At 54.0% G+C, this 19,291-nt stretch overlaps 1 protein-coding gene across 3 annotated transcripts in view; it reads left to right on the top strand.

Moving 5' to 3' along the window:
* NF2 (neurofibromin 2) overlaps positions 1-12,735 on the top strand; it is a 100,083-nt gene extending 87,348 nt beyond the window's left edge. For all 3 annotated transcript variants that reach the window (XM_010359414.2, XM_010359409.2, XM_030914872.1), the window contains one exon: positions 8,895-12,735. Coding sequence is in view for 2 of the 3 variants with exons in the window: in XM_010359409.2 (XP_010357711.1) it covers positions 8,895-8,945 (51 nt within the window). In the remaining variant the exon portion in view is untranslated. The remainder of the gene's footprint in view (positions 1-8,894) is intronic.
* The last annotated feature ends 6,556 nt before the right edge of the window (positions 12,736-19,291 follow it).

Here is a 19,291-nt window from a genome sequence, read left to right as displayed (position 1 = left end):
ATCTGCTTGTGATCCTGCAGCAAAGGGCGAAGGACAGCATGTGAGCCACACCGCCAAATCTAGGTACACAGCTTGTGCTGGGCATATTCATTCATTGTATTAATTGCTACATGGCTGGAAGTAAAAACTTTTAAAAAGCCATAATTGGCTGGGCACAGTGGCTCACACCTATAATCCCAGCACTTTGGGAGGCCGAGGCAGGTGAATCACCTGAGGTCGGGAGTTCAAGACCAGCCTGATCAACATGGAGAAACCCCATCTCTACCTAAAATACAAAATTTGCCGGGTGTGGTGGCGCATGCCTGTAAACCCAGCTACTTGGGAGGCGGAGGCAGGAGAATCGCTTGAACCTGGGAGATGGAGGTTGCGGTGAGCCAAGATCATGCCATTGCACTCCAGCCTGAGCAACAAGAGCAAGACTCTGTCTCAAAAATAAATAAATAAATAGCCATAATTAACTTCACTAGTTCCTTGTAATATTTGACTTGAGTTTGCAAGGATATATTTTTCTCCTCTTGCTAATCTTAACTTCCTATATTTCCATTTTTCCCAATTGATGATCAGTACAACTAGTTTGGCATTTGCATCTGAGTCAGAGCAGTGCTAGCGATCAAAAGCCACCCTGGGGAACCTGGAATTGTTTCATTCTCAGCGGGAGCGACACATGTCCTGGCATCTGAGCCTTCCAAGTGAGGGGAATGAGTCTGGCAGTCAGGCTGGGGTTGGGCGACACAGGGTACCTTGAGCTTGACTTTTGTGCCTTCAGAGCCACAGTGCTGATGATGGGAGTGGTGGCTTGGTGTGGCGTAACTGTACCACCACACCTTGAAGGTAAAGTGCAGTCTTGGAATATATACATTCAGGGTCTTTCTTTCATCCCTTCTCAAAAGAGGGGTTTCAGTCTCCCGATCCTGAGCTGGTCTGAGTGCCAGCAAACAAAGTCATCACTTTTGTGCCTGTGGTCTCCCAGGGAGCACAGGATTTCCAAGGAAATTGATGGATGAGAAATCATGGGGGTGGTGGAGCTTAGAAAGCTTATTTCATTAGTAAATGGTTTGAACCGTCAAGGTCCAGCTGTGGTTTCCACTGATGGAGGAACAGGAAGAAGAGGAGCCTTGACATTTATCTCAAGCGCCAGCAGCTTCTCTTGGATCAGGAAGACATAAAAGTCCAATGTCATCTTCAATTTGTGCGGGCTCCCCTTGGAGTTGCAGAGCCGGTGAAGTGAAGTAGAACAGTTAAAAAAACACCCGGGGAAGTGATAAATCACAGAGAGAGATTGCATATGCGGGAAAGGCGTCTCCCACAATTAAAACAAGTGGCTAGAGCCTCCCTGGCGACCTCTGGTCTGTACTGCCAGCCCTGAAGATGGCTGCTAAATTACTTAAGTTTAATAGGTAGTTAATATAGCCAACCCTCCTTATGACCCCAGTGGGCCGAATGGCTCTACTTGCTCTAGGAACTGGGCGTTGTATGGGTAGCGCATCTTTGGCCTTGACATAAAAGATAGCATACTGGCTCGCCAGCCCCGAACCTTCCCTTTCTTGTTGCTGGAGCAAGGCAGGGGGTGAGAGGGGGAAGGAAAGAAAAAGGAGTGGGGAGTGGGGTGGGTAGCAAGCATTAACAGGGAGCAAGCAGTAGCAGCACCAGATGTGGGCGTAGCACACTGGGAAGAAATTGCAGTGGCCATCCGAATTCTTCCTCTCCACTTCCCGGCTCTGTGGAAGCCCAGGGAAGGCTTTAGGAACTGTGGGCTGTTCTTAGTGCTCCTCCCGGCTGGGACATCTTGAGCTCATCTCTGAAGGCCACTCCTACCACTCTCACACACTGAGTTCCTGGTTTCTCGTAACTGTTGAGAGCTTAGTTTTCTTGCTTGTTTCTGGTAGGGTGGCTCTAGATAGAAGAACGTATCAGCCTCTTTTCCAAAAGTCTACAAGCCAATCCTCTTTTTGGTTAAGAGACTTTACCTGGTCAAGCAGTTATTCTTTGGGAGGTGTTGAAGAGCCTACAAACCTGCCTTGCCTGCCTAGGTATTTTACGACCATTTGGAAGTGCCTGAGGATATTACCAGGCCTTACTTGATACAGTAAAACATCCCGTTTGGCCTCTGGGCACTGAAGATATGTTTCAGTGCAGCTCTCCTCCGGCACCGGATTTGTTGGTGCAACAGTGGGAGGGAAGAGCCGGATGCAAACTCATTCTTCGAGCCTGAGGTTCTGTTCTCATGATCCTTGCCGTTCTGTTCTCATGATCCTTGCCGTGATTTCTCTTTTGATGTTGGCAATTTAAAAATGACATCAGTCTATCTGGACCTTTTTCCTAAGGCTCTTGCTCAGATCACTCAGTGGATAGCTGCCACCTGCCCAGTAAGGTGAATCAGGCCCATTAGGCCATTTGTTAGGGGAAGGAAAGGAGGAGCAGTGGAGGGCCCCGCCGGCGCCACAGGGCAGCCTGCAAAGCAGGCAGGCAGGTTTCCAGGCAGCTTCTGCTGCTTTGGGTCCCTCAGGGATTAATACACAAAAAGGGCCCCTTGGGTATTCAGTGGCAGATTTCTCTTGAGAGCAGATAAAGTTGCTAATACCACATTGGATTTGTTCATTGGGGTGGACTTGGCCTTTCATTCCACCTCTGTGTAGGGTAAGTGTATGGGTAGTGCTCCCACTGTGCACATCACCAGATGGCATTTGGGTGCAAACTGTCCCTAGCAAGACTGCAGAAAAGCTTGATCTGGGACGTGGTGGCTCATGCCTGTAATCCCAGCACTTTGGGAGGCCGAGGTGGGTGGATCACATGGTCAAGAGATCAAGACCATCCTGGCCAACATGGTGAAACCCCGTTTCTATTAGGCCGGGCGCGGTGGCTCAAGCCTGTAATCCCAGCACTTTGGGAGGCCGAGAAGGGCGGATCACGAGGTCAGGAGATCGAGACCATCCTGGCTAACACGGTGAAACCCCGTCTCTACTAAAAACTACAAAAAACTAGCCGGGTGACGTGGCGGTGCCTGTAGTCCCAGCTACCCGGGAGGCTGAGACAGGAGAATGGCCTGAACCCGGGAGGCGGAGCTTGCAGTGAGCTGAGATCCTGCCACAGCACTCCAGCCTGGGTGACAGAGCGAGACTCCGTCTCAAAAAAAAAAAAAAAAGAAACCCCGTTTCTACTAAAAATACAAAAATTAGCTGGGCATGGTGGCACGCGCCTGTAGTCCCAGCTACTCAGGAGGCTGAGACAGGAGAATTGCTTGAACCCGGGAGGCAGAGGTTGCAGTGAGCCGAGATCGTGCCACTGCAGTCCAGCCTGGCAATAGAGTGAGACTCCATCTCAAAAAAAAGAAAAAGAAAAAGAAAATCTTGATCTGGCCACTTAGTACAGCCATCCCGCTTCACTGGCCCTTCCTCTTGGCTCATTTGGAAGGGGGAAGGTTTCCCACAGCCCAAACCAAAGGTTCTTTTGGAATTTGCTGCTACTGGATTCAGCCGTCACCATTCTGCTCCGACTCTGCTTTCTCTCTGTGGATCCGCGTGCCAGAGGATCTGCGCGTCCTTTTGTGTCTACACCCTCCCCCGTTCCTTCATTTTCAATATGTAGTAGTGGAGAGGAAGTACAACATGATTTTAGGGCTCACATTTCAATCGCACTGCATTTTTATGGGACAAGCAGAGACCCAGCACCTGGAGTTATTAGGTTAGTATCTAAAATGGGTTCAGCGCTGTGAGTCTTATTGTTTAAAATGAATGAGATGGTCCCCTCCTGCCTTCTTTTCTCCTCCCTTGGGATGAGTGGATTGAGGCAAGGCCCCCAGAGATGAGCTGAAGGAATCCTGGTGCTCTGATTAGTTTTGTTCCCCAGCTTAATTGTACAGCTTCCTTTCTCTCACCACTGATAGCCGAAGTGTCTCTGTGTCTCCCCCCACCTTCCCTTGCTTTAGGAACAAGATGATCACAATGCAGCCTTGTGAATCAATTTTCTCTGTGTGCTGATGAAAGTGTAATTCATTCTTAATCAAGCAGGCTTGCTGCTGCAGGCTCCGTGCCGGAATACATTTAGTTACCCTCCCATCACTTTGGGAAACGATCCCCCAAAAGGACTTTTAGAGGAGAGCTGGAAGGAGAGTAGGCCGTGCGCCTCATACTGTGGTTTTCCAGCAGGGGGCACTCTCAGGAACGATGCTGGCGGAGGCTTTGTAGCTGGAAGCCTTTGGCTGCTGGCAGGGCAGCAGGGGAATGTTTGTCCAGGTGCCTTCCAGGCTTGCTTTCTCCAGACCCTGGGGCCATTTCTCAGGAGTACCTTAATGGGCCACCCCAAATCCTCAGGTAGCAGTGAGGAGGAACAGTTGAAGATGCAGATTGCATGCCTGGGTTAGAGAGTGCCGGCCGGGTACCAGGTTCTTTTAGCCAGCCTCCTCTGTCTTTTTAAGTAGACAGATGTGTCTCCTGAATCTGAACTTGTTTAGAGCGGGTGAATGTGCCTGTTTTTGTCACACCACACACAATCTGGGGAGCGTAAGGAGGCCCAGCTCTGCCAGAGTAGAACTCTTCTAAGTTCTCCCCTGCCCTCTCACAGCCTGCTGGCTGTCACAAACAGCTGGCAGTTTTATGGACAAGTGGGTAGGGGGAAAGGGACTCTGCCGGGGCTGAAGGGCTGAGTCTCGATGTTGGGCAGGAAGGAAAAGCCAGGTACCAACAAGTGGATCAGAGTGGGGATGTGAAGATGAACAGTCAGATAGCAATAAAGCCTCAGAGATCCGCCCCAGAGAAAGAAAAGGAAGTTCGTCTCCTCAGAATGGAATTGGATTAGTGACAGACTTGAGCAGCCGGTTCAGTCTAGAGAGAACTTAATTCCTCCTGTGTTATTCACATGGCTGATTCTAATCAGATGTGAAGAGACAGCTGGAGGAGAGCAGCGGGTCAGCCCATGCCTGGTGCAGAGGCTTCATGTTCTTGTAGGCATCTTCAGGGAACTGGCAGGAGTGCTTTGGGTTGGAGATTCTGAGCAGGGCCCTTGGGTTTATAATCTGCCCAGGGAGCAGGGCCCTGCTGCAGGACTCCCATGGTTGGACCTCGTCTAGATTCAGTGAGAGTTCTGAAGGACAGTGCATGGCAGATGTCACTGGTCACATTCACCAGAGCTTGACCCACTTGTCTTCAGAAGGATTCAAAGGCAGTTGACCAGACTTGGCAGGTCCCAGACTGGTGCAGCCACTGTCTTGGAGACCCTGGTTGTACACCCTGAGGTGCTTCTGCTTCGTTACTTGCTGAAATTTGGAGACCTCTTCTCTCTGAATAACCTTCAAGATACTCATTGTGCATGCGAGGAATTCCCCGCCCTCCTGGGGGGACTCCACTCCCCAGGCAGGCAAGGATGGGCGAGGGGAGGGCTGTTGCTGGACTACCAAAGGGAGCATGGGCATTTTTGTTTGGAATTCAGGGTGGGGATGGGACTCATCAGAGTGGCTTCAGTGCTCAACTCACAGTGCAACATAGGGCAAGGTGAAGGCCGTTGTGGGAGGCCTCTTCTGGCTCTAGCAAGCAGGTGTTGCTGGGCAGTGTAGAGGGACCCAGGCCAGTTGCTGAGCAGGAAGATGTACCTAACACTGGTGGGCCCGCACGCCTTAGGGTATGAGAGCATCACAGGGGAACCAGGAAACTTGTTAGCTGGTTTTCATGTCTTTAAAAAGAAGACTCGGAGGCAGAGTTTATTTTACGAAGGGCTAGCTTTTTGCCATTTCTTCTGAGCTTTTGCCTTTTCCTTTATGAATACTTCCTGCCTGTGGGTGTACTGTAAATGTGACAGCCAATGAGCTTTCTAGAAGCAGCAGATGGTGAAAGATCCACAGGTGAGGAGCCTGCCCACTGGAGGGGCGAGACAGTGCCCAGGGAGGGCGTGCAGGTGGCAGAGCTGTTTGTGTGCCCCGCAGGGAGGCTTCCCAAGCTCTCTGTAGAAAAACTCCTGCCCGAGGGCAAATGGCTCCCCTGAGCTTCTACCTGCAGGAAAGAAACCCAAGGGCTCTCCTCGTCTCACTGCCTGCCTTCCTTACCTGCTTGGAGGAGGGCATCCTGGTGTCTGAGATAAAGGATACTGCCGAGGTGGAAGCAGAGCCATGGGGGTGGCTGGGAGGGCCACTCCAGCAGGAGGGAGGAGCACTGTGCAGTAAATTCTGACTCCGGGGTTCCTGTGGGGACTGAAACCCATAGTAACTGCACAGTGAAGGTAAAGGGTGGGATGGCAGCAGCCAGGTCTGTCTGAGGAGCAAGCAGCAGTGGCCAAAGGCTCCCAGGGCCCTCGGGCAGCAGCCCTTGCTGACCAGTGCAGCCAGGTCGTGGCTACCTCCAGCTGGTGGGTCTGCCTTTCCCTCTGACCGCCTCAGTGCCTTCTGGAAGACTGCGGCTCTCTGTCCTGCCCAGTGGCTGTGGTTCCTTCCTACTTCTGTGTGGGCAGACTGATTTCCCTCTCTACCTTTACTTGTGGCTGAGGCGAAGCTCCTGCTCTTGCAAGATAAGAGGTGGGGCTGAGGTGCTGCAGTGCAGCTGGGGTGGGGCTCAGGAAGCAGCCCGCCCACCCAAGAGCACGCTGCATCCTAATAAGCACATGCTTGAGTCACTGGAATCTGGTGCTGCTGGCACTGCCAGAACCCTCCCCTGGCTCCTCGAGGGGACAGCCAGCATGCTCCTCGGGTGGAGGATCCAGAAATTCTTGGAGCCAACATTGCACAAATGGGCAGGAGCCTCTCAAGTCCCCCACAACCTGGGCTCCCTGCCCGGGGAAGTGGCCAGGCTTCATGGGGCATCACTTGGTCGGCCTGGTAGGCGTGGAGGCCAGTGCCATACATGACCTTGCTGTTGCCTGCACCCCTTCTTAACGAGCATCCTGCTCCCCGCTGGAAGGAGAGGAGCCAGGGCTGGGGAGGGGAGAAGCGTGATGCTGCTATTAGCAATAACAGCTGTCGAATTCCCACCATGCGCCAGGCGCAGTGCTGAGCGCATCACACATAGTTCCCAATTCCTCTGCCTGTCACCCCACGAGGAAGGGGCTGTCATCATGCCCGCTTCACAGTGAGGAACTGAGGCCAGAGGGGAGCAAATGACCTGCCCAGGGCCACACAGCTGGTCAGTGGCCCAGCTGGGCCTTGCACCAGGCAGCTGACTGTGCCTGTGTCTGACTCAAAGTGGCTGTTCTTTTCCGAAACCTGAGCGGAGACACTGGGCTCACATGCTTTCATTTAAACCCTCTCCCATTTTTGCCCCAGTAGTTATCTGGCAGCTAAAGCTCTTCCTCCTTTCTTCCCCAGTGACCATTCTGATTCCCATTATCATAGGGCACATAACTCCTGGCCCTTCTCCTCCTGATTACATTTAGGGAGAAGCCCATCCTGACGCAGCTCCCTTCTAGAGGGAGTTCCATTTAGGCAAAAAAGGGCTCTCCATTCCCATCAGAACCAGGCTTTCCAAAGGACTCTGAAATTGGTTCCGCTGAAGAAAGCAGCTGAGCTGCCTCCCCACATTCCGCTTGTTAGTCGGGAACTTCAAGGCCAAAAGATTTGGCAGGATTTAAAGAGTCGCTGTCAAGCTGTCTCATTCTGAGCACACTAATGCTGTCTGTCTTCTGATGGTGAAGTGGTCGGTTTGGAATCTCCCTCCCTTGCCCTTTATGGAGCCGCTGATAGTACCGAGGACTCTTCACATGCAGACTCGAGGGGTCGAGAGAATGGGCCAGACCATCTTGCCTGCCCCATGGCAACCTCCAGAGAAAGGAGGCTCAGAGAGGTCAAGGGTGTCCGCAGTGAGCTGGTGATGGCAGAGAGTGAGCTCTCAGACCTTCTCAGCCCCATGTGGAGCTCTTGCCCCTCCTGTGCACCTCAGTTTAGTTTTCATCATAGCCCATGTCCTGGTCACTTAACAAACATTGTTTGAACTCCTGATCGGCACACAGCACTAAGCCAGATATTTGGGGGATATGAAGATGAATGGTACGGACTCCCTGCCCTCCACCCCCGCACTCCTGTGGGAAGTCCCGGAGCTGGAAATGGAACACAGTCACATCCAAGGCATTGATTTCAGGAGTCAGCAGAGAGCGGGGAATAGGGAGAGTGCTGGCTCCAGATGCTTCTGTCCAGGGAGATGCTGGGAAGTGGCCCAAAGTCAGGGGCTTAGGAGGTTGCAAACTTCACCATGCCAAGAGCTCAGTCCCTGATCCACCCCATACCCTTCCACATCTCCCTGACTGTCCTTTACATTTGCTGGGCAGAGTGCCGCCCATGTGCACCATCCCTCCCTGCCTACACCAGCCACACTGAGAAAGACGTTGCCTCCAGCTCATGGAGAGAAACCCCTTCTCAGCTGCCAGGTCATGCGTAAGTTTGCTTCGGGACCACCTGGGAAACCAGGAGTAGAAGGGGTAAACTCTTCCTCATCTGCCACAGGCCTGCCTTGCCCGAGGCCACGTCACCTTACCGCAGCCATGTTGCCAGGGCATGAGGACTAAGATGCTCACCCTGCCAAGCCCCGAGGGGATGAGCAGCGTCAGCTGGCGCCGCGGCAGACAGCACACCACAGAGGTGGCTCAGGGACCTTGGTAGATGGAAATGTGAGAATCTACTAAAATAGCCAGGGATCTCCAGTCCTCTGTCAAGAGGCAACGCCGATGGCTTTTTCCTGATGGTGTGCCTCTGCCCACCAGCCTTCCCTTTGCATGTCCTTATTTGTCACCTCCTAATTTGAATTATTGGGCAAATCTGGCCGCTTATTTGGGACTGACCACCAACTTCTTGAGCATCTATTTGAACAGGCTTCCCTTTCGCTCCCAACCACCTTTGAGGTGAGTCCAAGTGGCAGGACAGGACCCTGTGTGACAGAGCAGAGGTCTCGTGCCCTCTCAACTTCTTCTCTGCTTTCTTACAGCTCACCTTGCAGAGCGCCAAGTCCCGAGTGGCCTTCTTTGAAGAGCTCTAGCAGGTGACCCAGCCACCCCAGGACCTGCCACTTCTCCTGCTCCTGGGACCGCGGGATGGACCAGATACCAAGAGAGCCATCCATAGGGAGCTGGCTGGGGGTTTCGGTGGGAGCTCCAGAACTTTCCCCAGCTGAGTGAAGAGCCCAGCCCCTCTTATGTGCAATTGCCTTGAACTACGACCCTGTAGAGATTTCTCTCATGGGATTTTAGTTCTCTGACCTGAGTCTTTGTTTTAAGAAGTATTTGTCTTCCTTTGTCTAATGTGGGATTCCTGACTCCCTTCGTCCAAGGCACCCTGGTGTGTGTGTGTCTTGCACTCCAGAGCTGACCTCCACTGCCCAGCCTGGGAAGTCATTGTAGGGAGTGAGATACTGAAGCCCTGAGAGGCCAGTGCCAGCATCCCCACCCTGCCCAGGGTTCCGGAACATTCATTCCCCCACGGGTGAGGAACTGTCATGCAGCGAAGCAGCCCAGCCCAGCGGATCCCGGGCCCAGCACGCCTGCCGGCTTCTCATCTTTAGGGAGCCCGCCCAGAGCTCGTGATGAGCAAGGGCTGGGTCCCCGCCAGGCACCCCGAGGCGGCGCTCTGGCTGGCAGCTGGTGGGGAATAGGCAGGGCAGCTGTGGCTGGGGAGAGACTTTAGGCAGAAGCTGTGATGCAGGCTGACTGCCAGCCGAGGGCCTGGGTAGTGCCGTGCGGGAGCTGATGGTACAGGGCACTCTCTGTCCCCCTCCGGCCACACTAGACCAGGGCTGAGAGACAGGCAGGAGCCACTCATGTCTTCCCCATTGCCCAAAGCCCATAGACGCCCCTGCCTGCGTGGGGCTGGGGCACTACTTGGTCGTACTGTAGTCAGCACCTGTAACCCGGCTATGACCAGGGACCCATAAGCCCTGTGGCTCCACAGGTGCTGCTTCTCACTGACCCAGACTCGGAGCTCCACCGGCCCAGTCTGCACGGCCCATCTGCTTCACTTTCCCTCCTGGCCACGTGCCAGTGGCCATAGGCCACTTCCCAACCCACTGTTGTACCCAGGCCTCACTTTGTTGTTGCCCTTATCCCTCTTCGGACCCTGAATTTTCTATTCCCTGGGTGCCAGCAAGGGCCATTTGTGCCCCTCCCAGCACAGGCCCGATACAGGTGTCCACCCACAGGTGGCACTCACCTAGGCTGTCACAGGACCCACCTCCATGCCAGGCAGCAGAGGGCCACAGAACCACCCCCACGGCTCACTCTCTGGGCTGGGGCCACCTTCTTGCCCTTTCTTTATTTTTTTCTGAGATGGAGTTCTCGCTCTATCACCCAGGTTGGAGTGTGGTGGCTCCATCTCGGCTCACTGCAACCTCCACCTCCTGAGTTCAAGCAATTCTCCTGCCTCAGCCTCCCAAGTAGCTGGGACTACAGGCATCCACCACCACACTTGGCTAACGTTTTGTATTGTTAGTAGAGACGGGGTTTTGCCATGTTAGCTAGGCTGGTCTCAAAACTCAAACCTGGGCTTACAGGCGTGAGCCACCACACCCAGCCTCTTCTTGCCCTTTCATTTCTCCATGACTGATGTTGCTGTGTCCACCCAGGGCCCTTGAGATCCTTCCAGTTTGGCTGTTATGCAAAGCAGGTGATTTGTCTTAATCAGATAAAAGACGCTTAGTAACTGGAGGCTATGGGGGCCTCGAGATTTTTGGAGAGCAGAGGTGGTCTCTGGCAATTCCGTCTGGTTTTGAGAAACTGAGCGGCTCACAGAGATCCTGTCTTCTTCCCACTATCAGGCTGACCTAACGGGGTTGGGCTGCTCAGCACCTGCTTGGGCCACCTTGCTCCAAGGAAACCAGCCCTGGCTGCCTCACAGCCACGTAGGGTCTGCAGGGTGGGACTGCAGACCTAGAGCGCAAGTGTGGATGCTGTGGCCCTGTGGCTTCTCCTAGTCTGGCCCAGCTACGAGCAGAAGCTTCAGGCGTTTGTAAAGTGAAGTCTGGCTCTGTCTCCTCAGTTTTTTGGGGTTTTTTTCCGTTTCTGTTTTTTTTTTTTGAGATGGAGTCTCTCTCTGTCGCTCAGGCTGGAGTGCAGTGGCGCACTCTCAGCTCACTGCAACCTCCGTCTCCCAGGTACAAGAGATTCTCCTGCCTCAGCCTCACGAGTAGCTGGGATTACAGGCGTGTGCCACCATGCCTGTCTAATTTTTGTATTTTTAGTAGAGACGGGGTTTCGCCATGTTAGCCAGACTGGTCTGGAATTCCTGACCTCAGGTGATCTGCCCGCCCCGGCTTCCCAAAGTGCTGAGATTATAGGCGTGAGCCACCATGCCCGGCCTCTTCTCAGTCTTGAAGCCCATCCCTGGATTTCCACCGGGAGTTACTTTCCTCCTGACCTGTAAATTTGTTCTTAACAATGGCTGCAGGTGGGAGCCTGTGGTGATTTATAAAACACTGTTGGGCTTTGTTTCCTTCTTTAACTGCTGTGTGTGCTTATGAAGTCTGGGAAGTGCCAAGCCATGCGGCCTCAAGGGAGCTGGCTGGTGTTTGGGCTGTGGCAGAAGCACCTGGGGCTCCAGGGAGCAGGCTGGGGACTGCAGGACCTTGCTCAGCCAGGAGCACTTCCCCCTCCTTGAGGCAGGAATCTGAGGTGCCTCCCCACAGATGGAGAAGGTGGAGAGGAGGATGGGCCTCAGGAGCGTCCCAAGCCCCAGCAGCAGAAGAAAGAATGAGAGGTGCCTTGTTTTCAGAGACTGGTTCCTGTGGCTGGGATGACTGCATCCTTTTTTTTTTTTTTTTTTTTGAGACAGAGTTTTTGCTCTTGTTGCCCTGGCTGGAGTGCAATGGCATGATCTCAGCTCACCGCAACCTCCACCTCCCGGGTTCAAGTGATTCTCCTGCCTCAGCCTCCCGAGTAGCTGGGATTACAGGTACACACCTCCACATCTGGCTAATTTTGTATTTGCCGTAGAGACGGGATTTCTCCATGTTGGTCAGGCTGGTCTCAAACTCCCAACCTCAGGTGATCCGCCCGCCTCGGCCTCCCAGAGTGCTAGGATTACAGGCATGAGCCACCGCACTCGGCCAGACTGCGTCCTTTTTAAACGAACATTTTAGGGCCTGGGAGCTTGTCAAGCAAGGAAGTCTCAAGCCCATAGAGCAGCGTCCTGGCCACGGTGATTTCATTATGAGCCCTTCTGCCGGCTCTCAGGCAGAAGCCCCACGGCACCGGGATCATTCATGAGGTCACTGCCCAGCTCATGATGTCCATGAGGCTGCCCTGTTGGCTGGTAGCCGTGTACAGCTGTGCAGCACAGACGGCTTCGTTCATCCTGATCGAGGCCCCACCTCAGCCACAGCAGTCCCCCCGACCTGTGTTGTCCACCCTGTTATTCATGTACCTGCCAGGCCCTGCTAGACAGCACCCCGTGGCATTACATAACACTTCATGAGTGGCTGTGTCTTGTAATTTAGGGACAGGTTTCTCTCTTTCCCTCTCTTTTTTTTTCAAGAGCCCAGAGACTGACAACCAGCTGCAGTGTCTAAGTGTTCCTCACTGACAGGGTGGGGCCTCGCCGCCCCTGGAGGAAGCAGCCTTGGCAGGGAGACAGCCTGGCCCAGTGACCCTGGGCCCAAGCCAGCCCCTCCAGGGCTTTCAGGGAAGTGCCATCCATTTTCAAAGATGTCAGACGTCACTTCTTCCTGTAGGGCCCGAGTCCTGCCTCCCGTCAGGGCCAGACCATGGAAGGCTATTTTCTATTCTGGGGAACTATTGTAATTTAAATGATTGTTTTAATAAAAATTCTAAGCTGGAAAATACTTGTCTTGGGCTTCGTCAGTTTGCCTGTTGCTCAGGCCATTGAGGCGTCAAGAATGCGGCTGGATGGTGGGGCCGTCTTGTGGTTTTGTGGAGAAATGAGCCCTCTGCTGTCCCTGACTGCTCGGGCCTTCACCTCTGGCCCCTTGTCTTTGGTGGCAAAAGAATCACCTCCTTCCACAACACCCCTAATGACACCTTCGCTGGAGAACTCCCTCCCTCTTCCTGGGGGCACTTGGGGTGGCGGCAAGGGCCCTGCATGGTGTCCCAGCACCTCCATTTCCTCTCTGTGGTCCCTGCCCATCTGTGATTTCAGACCAGAAAACTAGGGAGCTGGACTGGGTGATCCTTGCAGACATTTCTGCTTTCAGCATTCCGGGCTCTGGGGGTGCATGCAGAGCCCCTGGGGCCCAGGCGCTGTCTGCAGAGTAAATGAGGCGCAGCCACTGTCAGGCCTATGTGACATTTGCACTTGAAGTTGGAAAGCACCACTGCAGAGCTTATGGTTTTGGTTTTGCTTCTGTTTTCTTAAGCAACAAAAGTCCTTTATTAAGACCAAAACTTCTATAGGATAACTGTGCCGAAGCACTGCAGCCCCAGTCGGAGATTCAGACAGCACAGTGTGGCTGCCAGGACTTCTAAGGGACCCACTCGACACACTTGTCAGGACATACTTCAGGTTTCCATTGCACAAGCCAGTGAGGAAAACAGCCTATCGGAATACACGAGATCTTCCCAAAATGTTGCAGTTATGCATAACTGCTTTTTTTTTTAGAAGGATGTTTGAAGTGGATAAACTAAAGAATATGAAAAGTTTTTTTTTTTTTTTTTTTTTGAGACAGAGTCTCACTGCGTCACCCAGGCTGGAGTGTAGTGGCCTGATCTCAGGTCACTACAACCTCTGCCTCCCTAGTTCAAGTGATTCTCCTGACTCAGCCTCCCAAGTAGCTGGGATTACAGGTGCCTGCCACCACGCCCAGCTAATTTTTTTGTATTTTTAGTAGAGACGGAGTTTTACCATGTTGGCCAGGCTGGTCTCGAACTCCTGACCTCAAGCAATCTGGCTGCCTCGGTCTCCCAAAGTGCTGGGATTACAGGTGTGAGCCACCATGCCCGGCAAGAATATGAAAAGTTTTAACAATTTGTTGTTAGCTTTGAATATATAGAATTGGTCAACCTGGGCCACATAGAGAGACCCCATGTCTACAAAAAAGTTAAAAATTAGCCAGATGTGGTAGCGGCACCTGTAGGCCCAGCTTTTTGGGAGGCTGAGGTAGGAGGATCACTTGAACCTGGGAGCGTGAGGCTGTAGTGAGCCAAGATCATGCCACTGCACTCCGGCCTGGGTAATGTAGCGAGACTGTCTCCAAAAAAAAAAAAAGGGTAACTAATTAGACTTTTTTTTTTTTTTCTTGAGATGGAGTCTCACTCTGTTGCCCAGGCTGGAGTGCAGTGGTGCGATCTCTGCTCACTGCAAGCTCCGCCTCCCAGCTTCACGCCATTCTCCTGCTTCAGCCTCCCGAGTAGCTGGGACTACAGTCACCCGCCACCACGCCCGGCTAATTTTTTTGTATTTTTAGTAGAAACGGGGTTTCACCGTATTAGCCAGGATGGTCTCTATCTCCTGACCTTGTGATCCGCCCGCCTCGGCCTCCCAAAGTGCTGTGATTACAGGCTTGAGCCACCGCGCCCAGCCTAGACTTTTTATTAGATGTATAATATAAACTCATTTCTCAAATGTAGATTGTTATTTTTAGTAATTGGAAGCAGTTTGATTTCCTATGTAGTCTAAGCCAAAGAAAGCACTTTGAAAATATTGGTCATTTAAAGCCATCCAGGCAATATTTTTACATTAAAGACAACCCGACTCACCCCCCACCAACATAGTAAATGTGACCTCACTGAGATCAGAGGTCCCCATTAAGTAGTTAGAATTACTAACACCAGAGTTCCAATGACTGATTCTAATGGTATTTTGGTATCGAGATCAGTTGAATTCTTTGCTGTTTTTTTCTAGTCTGTGGTGACCCTGCTGTAAATGCAAAGCAGGGGGCAAGACCTCAGTGCTTCACTGTGGCATTTGCCGCCAGTCCCATTGGAGCCCCAAGTGGCTCATTCTGGCCTCCCTGCTAGCACTTCATTCTTTGCCTTTGGTCTTCGCCTCAGTGGGGAGTACCTGGCAGCTGTTCCCCAGGGCTGCCTACCCTAGAAGCCTTTATGTGGCAGAGAGGATAAGGAGCCACCCACATATAATGAAGAGTTGGCAGCAAAACTCTGGGGGGAAAGGTATTGGCGAGAAGACTGCTGTGACTGTATCTAATCCAATTTCTTAGCCGTCTGGGGAAGAGAAAGTCGGGCACCCGCATGTTTTCCGTTTCCCTTTCAGACAGCCCAGGCAGCCTCATCTCCGGCAGAGGCCAAGGGCTCCTCTCCCCCTCCCTGGCCGGGCCGTGCGGGGCTCCCTGGCAGCCTGTCATTACTGCATTACAGCAGGATCCTGCAGCCGCAGCCCAGCTCCGGTAGGGAGACCACAGCTCACTTCCAGAGAGATGGCTCTGGACCTCTGCGCCGTGGCAGGAGCACCTGGGGAAAATTACAGGGGCCGTTAATCTGCCCAGCAAGGACTCGAGCTGACTCGAAGAGGAACCCCCGCCGTGTCCTCTCCTGGTTTCCACTTGATGGTCATTTCTCACCAAGGTGGTGGCCCCAGAATAGCACCTGGCATTTTGCCTCTGAGCTGAAATCAAGACTTCTCCTGAAGGGCTCCGCAGTCGGAGCAGCCAGAGGCACCTCACCTCTCCCATAAGCCACACTCGCCCAGGGCAGAGGTGGAGGGCACCTGGCTCTTCCTTCCCCACAAGGGCCAGACCTTCCACCCCCTGTGAAGACAGCTGACAGGCCTCTGGGTACCCGGGGAATGTTGTCAGGATAAGGTGAAGAACAGGAACAAAATGTGCTCAGGTTTCTAAGAAAAGGGGTGTGGATCTGTCGCAGTGTTACCATTACTTACAAGTAATAGACACAGCCGGCCTGAAGAAAGGTGAAATATCTATCACTAGCGGCAGGGGGAGCTGGACACAGCTGAGAGGCTAAGAGCCCCTCCCTGCCTCAGAACAGACAAACCTGGGTTCCTGCTCCGCCACTGACCAGCCATGTGAGCCTAGGTAAATTGACCAGCCTCTCGGGCACTGCAGTTTCTTCATCTGTAAAATGGGAATTTTATGGGGCTTTGTGGGGATTACGAATGCCCAGAAAGCTCTAAGCACCTTGCCTAGATGGGCGTCACCACTCCATACTCGGTACACAGTGGCTTTTTTTCTGAATACTTCTTTTGGGGGCAGAGGGCAGGAGGGAGCAGAGAAAAGTGCCTCAGGGGATGTCACAGTTCAGAGGGATCAGGCCCACTCACGGCTCCCCTGTGGCCTCCATCCCCTCCACCTGCACCCCAAGCTTAATGAGCCTGCAGCTGCCCTGTTTGTCCGAGCCCATGTTTGCCCAGTGCCAGCTGCAAAGCCCGGGAAATGATAGATCACTCCGGGCTGGAGCTGCCTGCGAGGGATGCTCTTATTTTGTCCCATTAATACTCCTGCTCAGGTCAATAATTGACTGGAGGCTCAGGGTGGGAGAGAACCAGGTGGGCCACAGTGTGCACACGAGCTCTTCCCTGGGCCTGTGAGTACCTGGGCTGTGAAAAGCCGACTGCAGATGCCAGGGAGGCACGGCAGTGACCTGATTTTCTCTGATCAGGCATAGGGAAGAAGTCCCGTGGAGCCTTGCCCATTTCTAATATAAATAATGCCATTCCCTGTCTGCCTGCTCAGGGAGGAAGGGGCAGCCTTTGATTGAAGGAATTAAGTTGGTAAACAAAGCAAAGAAGGCTGCTGAGGTGCCCCAGGTAGGCACCTGCTGTGCTGTTCACCCTGAGAGAGAGAGAGGAGTTAAATTTGGACGAGTGGAGCGGACCAACAGGGACAACCCAGCCTCAGGCCGGCCCTCCCTGGATCTCCCTGAAGTCTCCCTTTATCCCCAGCTGAGCCAGGCAGCGCCTCCCCAGGACCCCCGGCACACCCCTGCTGTGGCGAGCTGCTGCATGGTGTCTCCACCCTCCCCAGCAGGGGCCCTGCTCGGGCCCTGGGGATTTTCAGCAGAGGATAATTCCCAGGGAATGTATCTGAGAAAGTCAAGTGCTCTGGGATGAACAGCTTAGCCTGGAGCCCGGAGCTGGAGAGGAGCTCCACTCTGGGAGGACGGGGCCCTGTCTGTCCCAGCAGAGGGCAGCTCAAGGGTCCAGTCTGCGCTTCAGGCCAGCTGGCTGTGGGCTCTGATCCCCTGCAGCTCTCCGCCTGCGGCTGTGTGGCCTTGAGTAAGTCCCTTCCACTGTCTGGGCTTCCATGCCTTAGCTATAGAAGGTCAGGTTTGGACCAGCAGAACTTGAGGCCCCCTTAGGTTCCAACTCCACAGACTGGTCCCCCGAGGCCCCCCAAGGCCCTGTCAAGCCAGCTTCACCTTCCAAGGAGCCAAAACAGGAGTGACTGGCCCAGGATCCCGCAGGAGTGGCTACAGCTACAGCCACGGCCGGGAGCGGGAGTGGAACCAGGTGCCCTGCAGGGACCCCAGCCTGGGGTCTGTGTTAGAGCTCCCACCACACCCCTCCTTTCTCTTGGCCCCACGATCCTCTGGCACAAATTCGGGAGGGGCCACCGTGCTGCCAGTCTCCCAGCTCAAGTGAAAGGCAGCAGGCGCCAGCGCGGGGGTTGGCATGGCCACTCTGGGCTTTCCCCCTGAGCAACCAGGCCCAGCGCCTGTCAGCCCGGGTGGTGGAGGGAGGTGGCAGGAGCCGCAGCGTCAGCTGGGCCTGCTGTGACAGTTGCTCTGCCCCGAAACCCATGGGACCTCCCTTCTTTGCCCATGCCTGCATCCTTCCCCCTCCTCACCCCCCAGCCTTCCACTCCCAGCCCGCGTTCCTGAGTTCCTGAGGCTGAATCTATTAAGTCCTTCATATTAACCAGCAAAGGGGGAAACAACCCTCTTTCATCTTAACTGGAGTGAATTTGCATTAACACCTGGGGAGTTCTGTTTGCCTTGAGAAGGCGCATTGCTATTCTGAGCCGCACATGCTGTGGGGTTAGTGCAGTCTCCTATTCTTTTATTAATACGGCTTTCCTCTCCTCCCTCCTCTTTTCCCATGGAAGGGAGAGAGTGGCTGGGGATGCCAGGGCTCCCCACATCACGTAGGAAGGGCCCCTGGAAATGCCAAGATAGGAGAGCAACTCCCAGCTGAGGCAGATTCTTCCCCTCAGAAGAATCTGGGCAGCTGGGCAGCTCCCAGCCCCAGTCCAGAGTCGCCTCCCTGCTGTGTCCAGTGCATGCTGTGTGTAGGGTGGAGAACCCCACAAGGCAGGGCTCAGGGATACACCCCACCCTCAGGAGCTCCTCAGGGCAGGGAAGGTATGGGGAGGGGGACACCAGGGGGCCAGGAGCTGTGGATACTCAACGATGACCCCCACTGGGCTCAGGGGCCCAGCGAGATCTCTCCCCCAGCATTACAGGGGGCGTGACTTGGTGGCTGCTGCATGTCTGCCCCAAGTGTGCTGCTCCTGACTCTCCGGTGACAGGACTGGTATTAGCCACTCTCGGTCCTATCCAGACTGGATGCAATTTAGGATGCTTGAGAGTGCCTGGGAAATGCTGAGTCTAGGATGGGGTGGGTTGGGCAAACCTCGGTTTTCAGGACTCAGACCTAGAGATCAAAGTTCTAGAAGGAGAAAAGTTTAAGGCAGGGGAGGGAACAGTGAGGAGTGAATGCCTCCCCAGGACCTCTCCCCTAGAGATGGGGCTGCCCCCGCCTCAAGTCTTTCAGGAGGCCCAGCTCCTACCCTGAGGCCAGACCTGGCGTGAATAAGACAAACCTGGCGTGAATAAGATGAATAAGAGCCCCGTCTCCCTTCCTGCAGCTCCCCAGGAGGGACAGAGGAAAAGCAGCAGCCCCTGGAGCACCTTCCCCTCCCCTCCCACCTCCTGACCACCCCACCACCCTCCCCTCCTCTCCTGACTACACCACCACCCTCCCCTCCCCTCCTGACCATACGACCACCCTCCCCTCCTGACCACACCACCACCCTCCCCTCCCCTCCTGACCACCCCGCCACCCTCCTTTCCCCTCCCACCTCCAGACCACATCGCCACCCTCCCCTCCCCTCACCCCCCACTCCTGACCATCCCATGAGATGGTGAAGGGGAGAATGGTGCAGGGCAGATGGGGGTGGGGAGCTGGAGCAGAGAAGGGGTCCCATGAGGGCCGTGGGTGAACTCGGGATGAGGGTGTCCGGGCCCCCCAGTGCTGCTCAGAGTTGAGGACTTGAACTCTCAGCCTCACGTTCCCCTCCTGAACAACGGAGTGCATTCAGAATCCACAACAGGGTTGCTGTGGGATTGAATGAGATCACAGGGACCGGTTCTGAGCCAGTGCCGGCTGCAGTGAGAGTTTATTAAACCAGGCCTGCCACTGTGTGGTTATGGCTGCTTACTCTTAACTTGTCCTGAGCCAGTTATCAAA

This window comes from Rhinopithecus roxellana, chromosome 13 (genome assembly GCF_007565055.1).
Source record: "Rhinopithecus roxellana isolate Shanxi Qingling chromosome 13, ASM756505v1, whole genome shotgun sequence".
NCBI lineage: Eukaryota > Metazoa > Chordata > Mammalia > Primates > Cercopithecidae > Rhinopithecus > Rhinopithecus roxellana.
The sequence above is the reverse complement of the archived record's forward strand: the minus strand, read 5'-3'. Positions and strand labels throughout refer to the sequence as shown.